Source organism: Larimichthys crocea, chromosome XVI, assembly GCF_000972845.2.
Source record: "Larimichthys crocea isolate SSNF chromosome XVI, L_crocea_2.0, whole genome shotgun sequence".
Lineage (NCBI taxonomy): Eukaryota > Metazoa > Chordata > Actinopteri > Sciaenidae > Larimichthys > Larimichthys crocea.
In genome coordinates this window covers 20,919,199-20,928,520 of record NC_040026.1, presented here as the reverse complement: position 1 = coordinate 20,928,520, position 9,322 = coordinate 20,919,199, and the positions used below count along the sequence as shown (strand labels likewise).

At 42.3% G+C, this 9,322-nt stretch overlaps 2 protein-coding genes and 1 non-coding gene across 4 annotated transcripts; 1 reads left to right on the top strand and 2 right to left on the bottom strand.

Annotated features, from left to right (window-relative positions):
- Positions 1–535: 535 nt before the first annotated feature.
- prdm9 (PR domain containing 9) lies at positions 536–6,814 on the bottom strand. Its single transcript, XM_019262818.2, has 7 exons — positions 6,672–6,814; positions 6,384–6,492; positions 6,214–6,306; positions 4,425–4,702; positions 4,251–4,318; positions 3,611–3,801; positions 536–3,517 (listed from the first exon to the last, which is right to left on the bottom strand). Exons 2-7 carry the CDS (start codon positions 6,481–6,483, stop codon positions 1,452–1,454), a joined length of 2,796 nt encoding a protein of 931 aa, XP_019118363.2. The 5' UTR covers positions 6,484–6,492; positions 6,672–6,814; the 3' UTR covers positions 536–1,451.
- A 225-nt stretch (positions 6,815–7,039) lies between these two features.
- trnag-ccc (transfer RNA glycine (anticodon CCC)) lies at positions 7,040–7,110 on the top strand. The gene has a single exon. It is a non-coding gene; the product is annotated as a tRNA-Gly (tRNA).
- A 519-nt stretch (positions 7,111–7,629) lies between these two features.
- LOC113747894 (interferon a3-like) lies at positions 7,630–8,997 on the bottom strand. 2 transcript variants are annotated; one of them, XM_027289604.1, is made up of 7 exons: positions 8,908–8,997; positions 8,725–8,827; positions 8,523–8,616; positions 8,321–8,413; positions 8,049–8,198; positions 7,824–7,907; positions 7,630–7,745 (listed from the first exon to the last, which is right to left on the bottom strand). In XM_027289604.1, exons 2-7 carry the CDS (start codon positions 8,736–8,738, stop codon positions 7,647–7,649), a joined length of 534 nt encoding a protein of 177 aa, XP_027145405.1. In that variant the 5' UTR covers positions 8,739–8,827; positions 8,908–8,997; the 3' UTR covers positions 7,630–7,646. The 2 variants fall into 2 exon arrangements, with proteins under 2 accessions (XP_027145405.1, XP_027145404.1); XM_027289603.1 differs by lacking the exons at positions 8,725–8,827; positions 8,908–8,997 and having other exon boundaries at positions 8,523–8,716.
- Positions 8,998–9,322: the final 325 nt, after the last annotated feature.

The window sequence follows — 9,322 nt, the reverse complement described above, 5'->3', positions numbered from 1 at the left end:
CTGGTATTAGTTAGGACTACTGATATAAGAAACATTACTGGGACTGGGATGTTAAAGATTACCAGCAGCAGCAGCAAAGATATAGATTTAAAAACAAACAAAAAAAAAAGAAGCTTGTGTCTCTTAACCAGCAGCTGCACTTGACACCACTGTGTGTAGCACATGGAAAAACACTGCCGGGTTTCTACCTGTTTCAATTTCCGCACAGTTTAAAAATGAAATTGAGTCTACTTGTGTCAACTGTCATACCGGTATGTTTGTATAGTTCAGGTGAGACTGAAATATTTTAATTTTACTTAATATTTATAATATAGTCAAGGTGGAAATATGAGCTAACAAATGACAAAAACTGACAAAAGCAATGTTCATTAGACAGTTATACTGTGTCGTTGAAAAAAAAAAAAAATGAAGTAGATCTGGATGAATTCAAATTTAAGAAAAAACAGGCATGGTTATGAGTATTTTCATAATATTAAGGCTTGTACAGTGCACATGCTTTGCATTGTATGTTTTGTGGAATAAATGGTCAACCGTGATGGTCAAACTGGTCTTTTTATTTATTATTATTTCAAAGCAAAGTTCACAGCATGGAATGAATGACGTGTTTATTTTCATTTTGACCTCTTTCTAAACATAAAAATAAACTTTCTTTTTTGGATATGAAATGCTTCAGATTTGAACAAACTTAAAAAAAAGGCCCAGTCTGTCAGATTTAGGGCACATTCAGACTGTGATCCGGCACTGCGGAGGTTGAAAACGTTCAAGTTTTTCCATTTATTTGAGTGGGAGTAGTGTGTTTTGTAGCCCGTCAAACCTCCACAGTCAGCCTGAAATGTCTCTGAAACCAAGACCGTCCAGGTGGATTCATGGACTAAACTCTGATACTCTCTGTTGTGTGTTCTGGCTTTGTTTATTTTCAGGTACCCAGCTTCCAAAATCTGAGTCTGTCTCGCAATTTGCGCTGCGAAATTGCGAGACAATCTGCTTTGGTGGTTGAGTGACATTGACAGTGAATGAGAGGGCGCACCGGCATCGATAAAGTCGGTTAATCAGTTATATCCTGATTGTTTCACAGTGGTTCTGTCCAGCAGCCATCCTGACACTGCCGGACAACCCTGCAGCGATTCTCCACAGCGCCTGATCCTGTCTGAATGCACCCTTGGTGGGCTGTATTTACAGGATATGGTAGAAGGTGTATAATCACCTGAAGAGAAGTCTTTTATATGCACAATCGCCTCTTCCACTTAGTCCACAGTAGCCTCCTTTGTGCAAGGGTGAATTGAGAAGGTTGCAACTACACCTCTGGATCCCACTAAATCCTACACACTGGACCTTTAAAGTCTAAATAATGTTATGTACAGGACATTCAAAACAGCACAGTCGTGAAGTACTCGACCAATTTAGTGCAATTCGGTTTACACCGGTACAGCATCCACATTCCTAGAAAGTGACTACAAGTGCATCTTCTGATGGTGTCTCCTGAGGTGGTAGTTTCGGGAAAAGCTCTTCCCGCACTGGGTGCATTTAAACATCCTCTGTCCCAGGTGAAGCATCTGGTGAGCTTTGAGACTCTGCGGGCGGCTGAAGCTTTTGCAGCATTCAGGGCAGCTGTAGGGCCTAACGCCCGTGTGCTTCCTCTCGTGACGCTTCAGGTCGCCCGACTGTCTGAAGCTCTCTCCGCAGTGGGTGCACAGGTACGGCTTCTCGCCGGTGTGCGTCCTGAGGTGCACGTTGAGCTGTCCGGCGTAGGAGAAGCTTTTGCTGCACTGGGGGCAGTTGTAAGGCTTCTCCCCCGTGTGAATGCGCTGATGTTGCTTGAGGCTGTAGGGGTTCGTGAAGCCCTTGCCGCAGTCTGTGCACAAGTACAGCACCTTCACCTGCTGGAGGCACGCGTGAGATTTGAAAGCTTTGGCGCTTGCGCATTTCTTCCCGCAATGGGGGCACACACGCTCTTTCTTCTCTTCCTCTTCCTCTTCCTCCAGCTGATCCGTGAGGCCATCCGAGTTGCACAGTGACAGATACTCCACGGGATGGTGTCTCTTGATGTGTTTAATAAGGTAGCTCTTCATCGTGAAGGAGAACTGGCAAAATGAGCACGGGAAGAGCTCAGACGTGCAGTGATACTTCATGCAAGTGTTGCTCTTCTGGTGCTGTTTGAGGTTTGCAGATGTGGCGAAGACCTTACCGCAGCGGTCACAGCTGTAGGATTTGGCATTAGTGTGTACCATCTGCTCGTGTCTTTTCAGGAAGCCAGACTTATTGAAGGTCGCCCCGCACTGACCACACTTGTGCTGCCTCAGCATGCACTTGTGCACTTTAAGCTCATCTGGGTTCGAGTACGTTCGTTTACAGCGATTACAGCTGAACCACTTGAATTTTGTCAGCTTTCTGTTCGTGTCGACAGTTGCCTCTGGTTCGGCGGAGCTCCCCTCAGCTTGGGCGGAACTGGGTGACGGCTTCTTGCAGATGGTCGACCTCCGTTTTGGAGCGATGAGCTTGGTTATGGCAGAAATTTTAGATCTGGCTCCAAGTCGCTGTGGCCTCTGAGAGGAAAGTTTTTGGGTAGATTCAGCCACAGAGGCTTGTGGGATAAAGTCTGGATCGTTGCTCTGATCATCAACAGCAGGCGGTGGATCGTCATCTTGAATTTCCACAACAATCTCCCCTGAGTGATGCTGACTTATGTGCTGCTGAAGGGCGTCCACTGACGGAAAAGCCAGTGAACACTCGGCACAGCTAAACGGCATCGTGGTCGACTCCTCTGGAAGCGGATTTATTGGTTCTTTACTTCTGCTTCGCTTCTGGTGACTGCGCAGGTGCCTGGTCAGGTCGTTGTACTGGCCGAAGCACATCTGACAAACCGTGCAGACGTACGGACGCAACCTTTCGTGGACCGTCACCTTATGCTTCCTAAGGGCCGCTTCATTTGTGAAGCTCTTTCCGCAGTCTGAACAGTTGGACCGTGATGTTTCCGCCTCTCCTGCAGAACGGTTGTCAATTTCAGTTATATCCATAGCTTCTTCTAGATTCTCACCTGCATCCACTTCCTTTGTTTCCTCGGTTACAGCTGGATCTGCATCTGTCAAGCTCTCGTTCTTCTCACTAAGCACTGTGCTCTGATCAGGAACAATGTCTGCGTCTTTTATCACGGCCTCCTTTTTGTGGACTAGCTGGTGTCTGATTAATCCAGACGCCTGACTAAAGCTCCGCCTGCACTGTGGGCAGCAGTAGGGCCGTTTGTTTGAGTGCACGCAAAGCTTGTGTCTCCTCAGGTGAGGTATTTGCTTGAAGATCTTCCCGCAATCGCCGCACGTATTGGACTCTACGGGGTTGATGGTTAACTCCACCAGGGAGTCTGCGCTGGAAGCAGGATTTTCAGGCTCGGCTGGTGGTGTACAGTCAACTTTAGGCTGCATGTGGAAGTACTCTGTGTGTCGCTGGAGGAAGGCCTCTGTGGTGAAGGACAGCTGACAGTGGGAGCACAGCAAGACCTGAGCTGTCGCAGTCATATTGCTCTCTGCAATTTAGAAGAGAACGGGAACATAAGTTGACCAAAATTGTCGATAAAAAGCCACAAAGATCGAATTCATCACGACGAGCGAAACGATACCTGATGCATTCAACTTCAGCAACCACACCTGCGACCAAGCTTCACTAAAGTTGGTGAGCAGTTTGCTGCTGGGCCACACCATGAGCTCATCTCCGGGGTGTATGGTGCGACAGCAGTGATACAGGATGCTGCCTTTGTACTGGACTGCCAGCAAGTTCGTCTCGTCTCTATTTCGAGCGCAATTAACGTACCTGTGCGAGAAGACAGATGGTAAAAATATTATTTGGAACTGACTCTGATGATCAGACGATCAACCCAAAAGGTCACGTGCTACCCCACTGCTCAGTGAGCTCCACTGGCTACCTGTAGCAGGCCACATTAAAGTCAAATCCCTAACTCTTACAAAGTAGTCTCCGGTTCTGCACCCACCTACTTAAATGCTCTTATTACCTCCTGACCGTCTGTTGTTCCCAGTTGGTTGAACGTCCTACCAGATCAGGGGCGTCTCTCTCTACCATCAAAAACCCCCTGAAGACCTGCAGCTCAACTTGACATGATAAATCTATCCCCCTCTACAACTGGACCTTGATACTGTGAGTATCAGGTTTCCATCCCTGGTTCTGCTGCATTGAGTTTGGTATTCGAGTCCAAGCGAACTCTTTGGAATGAAGTCTGAGGCTGAACGAGAAACAGACATTACCTCATCCAGTTCGAGTATGATTCTCTGGCACCATCAATGTACTCGTACTCATCTTTTCCTTTGTAAATCTGCAGAAAATCAGACAAAATATGCAAAATTGAACAAGAACCCCAATAGGAAGTATCCAAAGAGGAAAAATCTCAACTATAAGTAGAGACCCAATGCCAAATTCACCTCCCAGGAGAATTCACTCGCCACAGCATTTTCCCTCGTCGTCACTTCCCCCTCATACGGTCCAAAATGCATTCCTGGAGACATTACTGGTCCGTGATTAATGACCCCAACGCCTGCAAAGGGAATACTGGATCTGCCTATCATCAGGCCGTAGGGAAGAGTGAGGAGGGCCCTCTGCGGGACGCCCGATTTCATTGGAAAGTCAAGAACAAAAGACGGGCCACCAATGTTGGTGGGATCACTTTGGTCCTGGAAGAGAGTCAGACACTCGTCGCAATCTGGAAAATGTAAAAAGACAAAAGAAAAGAATAAAACCTCTTATTAGATTAGTTATTATTATTATTATTATTATATTAGTTTAGTATTAGTATTTTTCGACACATGCAGACATTACGAAACACGCACTGCTCAAGGACCTTAGCCTAAGACTGAAGGTACTAAGCTGTTTAACCCCGGACAGACCGAGTGCCCCAGCGGACAGACACCTGACAACAGTGACTTCCTACCTCTCCACCTGAGCGTCTGATAATTTCACGCCACCTACTGTACACACAGTGAACAACCACTCATTACAGCCAAATTTGGCTCTACACACACATTAAAAAAATCAGTGAAGACATCTTATAAAACGTCTTTAAAAAAAAAACTTTTACTATGATTGTACATTATTTATTGTAACAGATTTATCTGTTTAATGTTTTTTCTTACTATTAGTTATTATTCTTGGATATTTTGTATTATTGACATTCAACTACTGTATGTACAGCACTTGGAAACTTTTGAAAATGCTGTATAAATATATGTTTGTTATTATTATATTTTGTTATTTTTATTAGTAGTAGTAGTAGTAATTTTTTTGTTATTATTATTATTAGTAGTAGTGGTGGTTATTAGTGTATTATTTTTTTTTATTTAAATTATTATTATTAGAAGTAATGGTAGTCTTATTTATTTTTTGTTATTATTATTTATTATTATTATTATTATTAGTAGTAGTGTAGTAGTGTAGTAGTTATTATATATTTGTTTTATTATTATTGTATTAGTAGTATATTTTTTTGTTATTATTTTTAGTCTATTTTTTGTTATTATTTTATTATTATTCTTATTATTATTATTATTATTTATTAGGGTAGTAGTAGTAGTAGTAGTAGTAGTAGCACTACTAACAACTACAATAAAAACTTAAACTGTGGCACTTGGTTGGGAAACAAAGTACACCTCCTGTAAGCTTCACATGTGTAGCTGAAGTGGATTATATTCAGTACATCACGTCTATAATTTCATTAATGGAAAGACACTTCAGTTATATTGAAGAGGAATAAAACAACAATACTAATGCCAAATAACAGGACATTTTGTGTGTTTGTCCCCCTCTGCCTTTAGTTGTTGATGTGAAACTTTTGTGTTAGGTTTCAGAGATGCTCCTGCATATGGAGGATATGTATCGATCTCAACAACCATCACAAGACAAAGAAGACCAGACCGGACCACACCGGTGAACTGTCAACACAGACGTCCTGTACAAGAAGGGTCAAAGTCATCTCCACTTGCTGAGAAGTCCTTTGGAGTGGTCCAGCTGGACCTGGACCGTCCCCAGAACTCCATAAAGGACGTAGTGGAGGAGGAGGATCATGAACAAGTCCTCTCACCTCCTGCATGAGACTGTAAACAGCTCCTGGAGGAGCTCGACCACAGCTCATGGCTTTCCTCTGCATATTTACACAAGCTCATTAAAGTCTGCCTCATGTCATATTAATTCACATAATAAACACTGTGCCTTGCTTACAAAAGCCATTATGAGCCTCCAGGTTGTCTTCATGCCCCACAGTGTCCAGTAACCTCTGGATCGGCGTCTCTTCTGGCTCTATGACTGAAATCACTGCAGGAACAAGAGGCACAGTGTCAGCAGCTCATACATGAACACAGCTTTCAACATCAGGAGGAAACGTGTCATACCTGCACAGGTGTTGCTGTTGTCAGGTGGGACACACTCCTCGGTTATAACTATCTCTTCGGCTGTCTCCACCCACTCCACGCCGCTGCTCCTGCCCGACATGAGTGCACTCTGTGGGGGGAGACGATGATGGAGACAGTCGGTGTTTATGGTCTAACGTCACCTGATGAGATTAAGGTGAAACTAGCCTGCTGTGGCTAACACGCTTAGCATCATCACAGCTTTATAACGCAGAATGAAGCATTTCCGGTGGGTATTTTCAACATAAACGCGCATTTTCTTACACCTACCCGACTCACGGCGTCTGTAATCCTCGGACTGTTTCGCTAACTACACCTGCGAGCCGGTTTTCTTTAGTTGTCGGTAACATTTGGACTCGAACCGGCAACACAACAACAACATGGGAAGACGCTTTCACCGGATGTAGATAAATCGCCCTTTCAGCGTAAGAGTCCACATTTATGCGTGTTTTTTTTTTAGTTTTTTTCAAATAAATGCGTGGGCCTATTTTGCGGTTTAACTATTCTTACAGCATGTTCCCCAACGAGTCCAAGTGATAATAGTGAAGCCTGAATCTGTCTAAATCAAGAAAATACAATTTATTTGTATTTATAAATTTATTTGTTTATATAGATCTTTGTTCTCTTCCTGGACATCTGCGCCGCTGGTGTAGTGGTATCATGCAAGATTCCCATTCTTGCGACCCGGGTTCGATTCCCGGGCGGCGCACGTGTTTTGTTCCTTTATAAAATATACATATTTTTTCACAGCAGCAACACAGGTGATTCATTCAACAATGATACTAACTGAGGTTCCGTTCTGTTTATTGCAGCAGGGACTCTACAAACATTACAGCAACACCCTGACCCTGTTTGACCTGAATGGAATGTAACCCTCATTATGTGACAGGAATAAAAACACATTTTTATTTGCTGCAACACTTTTTATTTTGTTGATCATAAAAAATAAATAAATATATATATATATAAATATATAACATTGTGTTGCATTAGATGAAAGCACAAACAACTAAATGAATAGATAAATAAATAAGTTAATAAATATTCTTCATGTAAATAAATGAAACTTAAATAAATAAGTTGTTTAACAATATATTAATTCATTAAAGAAATAGCTGTGTAGAATATTAATCAACTAATAAATACACAAACTGCTCCATGATTCAATAAATAAATAAGTTAATAAATATTCTTCATGTCAATAAAAAAAAACAGATTGTTCATCTGACAGTCAGATTACAGATTTTAGTTGGTGTTGAGCAGAGATGAAACCAGCTGGTCTGCTCTCATCAGATGGGTCCTGATTTCCTTCCTGATCAGCTCCCAGGCTTCAGCACTGTGGCTCTACAGACACAAGAAGAGGATCAATATTAAAACATGATAGATAGATAGATAGATAGATAGATAGATAGATAGATATACCATCTTCTTCAGGACGTGACTCGACAGTCTCTTGAAATACATGTGCAGCTTCTTGTTCTTCTTCTTGTGGCCGTGACTCCCAGTCTAAATGAATTACAGATCAAATATGATCAATAAATAAAACAATAACTCTCCATCACTCAGTCACCATGGACCTGTGAACTTGTACTATTCATTGATCTTTTCTAGAGAACAGGTGAGGTGTTGATCCACACTGAGACTTACACAGGAGCGAAGGCCGTCAGCCTGCTGGTTTACAACATTGACAAAGTTCTCCACTGTGTTCTCCTCCCATGAAGCATTGCTGTGATCCTCCTCAAACAGGGCAGCCGCCTCCTCCAGAACCTGAACTGTGAAATGAAGTTTATCCTCAGCCTGAAACAAGAAGAAGAAGAAGATTAATAACAGCCATGATAACACACACTTTCTATACAAGGAGAAGAAATCACTCATCACTTGTTCTGTCTGACATCTGATGACAGTTGAGGATGACTCACTGATGCTTTGGACGCCTGGCTGTACAGATCATTAGGGAAGGCCACAGTGTCCTCCACCTGAGCATCCTCAGTGCTGTTAGTGGAGTTATTAGCCTGCAGGACACACACACACACACACATGATGTGTTGAAGGACACACACAGCAAAGTAAAGTCATTCAGTGAAGATCATTCAGTGACTTCATCCAAAGAAGTCCACTTACCATGGTGTTGAGTAGATCCAGAGAAGTTTCACTGTGCTGTCTGAATTTATGATCCACCCATCTGCAGCTTAGCGAGGAGCCTGCACTGTACAGACTGAGAGACAGGCACACAAACAAGATCCTGCTGAGCATCTTTACAAACAGACAAAGTGTCTTTGAGTGGCAAAAGTCGGATGTGTCCAGGTGTTGTGTTCAAACTCACCTGCAGCGGCTCATTTATACTGTAGCAGGACGCACCTATTTCATTTTCCTCACATCCACCTGTGGGAATCTACCAGCTCACACACTTCGGATTTGAATTATTCCTGGGAATATGAAATGTCACAAAATAAAAACATGAACAACAAAGTTAAAACATCATTTGAAACAAACACAGAAACTTCACCTGTGGGAATCGCGACGTGGACTGTGGCTAACGCGGCTCAAACCCAGGTCACACATTTCGGATTTGAATTAATGTTCCTGGGAATATGAAATGTCACAAAATAAAAGCATGAACAACAATAACAACAAAGTTAAAACATCATTTAAAAAACATAGAAAATTAAAAACATAAAGATAAACACAGCTCACTCTTATTTGATTGAGTAATTTATGGATTATTATCGGAATATTTCAGATCAAATAGAAAATGACACTGTAAATGATCCTTGAATTAAAATCACCTTCATAAATAATGATTTAAACTTTAGTTTATCTGTTAAATTTAATCAGTTTACAGTGTTTCATATTTATGATGATCACGTATGTTTTGATGTCGTCATCACGTCTGTTTGTGTTTAATTGACTTGCATCATGAC

Excerpts from the sequence above, each read along its gene's own strand:
- prdm9 (XM_019262818.2), bottom strand. The coding sequence starts at position 6,483 with ATGTCGGGCAGGAGCAGCGGCGTGGAGTGGGTGGAGACAGCCGAAGAG. Across the intron at positions 3,802-4,250 it reads TCATACTCGAACTGGATGAG|GTACGTTAATTGCGCTCGAA; the intron begins GTAATGTCTGTT and ends CTTCTCGCACAG. Across the intron at positions 3,518-3,610 it reads GCTGAAGTTGAATGCATCAG|AGAGCAATATGACTGCGACA; the intron begins GTATCGTTTCGC and ends TCTAAATTGCAG.
- LOC113747894 (XM_027289603.1), bottom strand. The coding sequence starts at position 8,654 with ATGCTCAGCAGGATCTTGTTTGTGTGCCTGTCTCTCAGTCTGTACAGT. Across the intron at positions 8,414-8,522 it reads TGGATCTACTCAACACCATG|GCTAATAACTCCACTAACAG; the intron begins GTAAGTGGACTT and ends TGTGTCCTGCAG. Across the intron at positions 7,908-8,048 it reads CTGACGGCCTTCGCTCCTGT|ACTGGGAGTCACGGCCACAA; the intron begins GTAAGTCTCAGT and ends TAATTCATTTAG.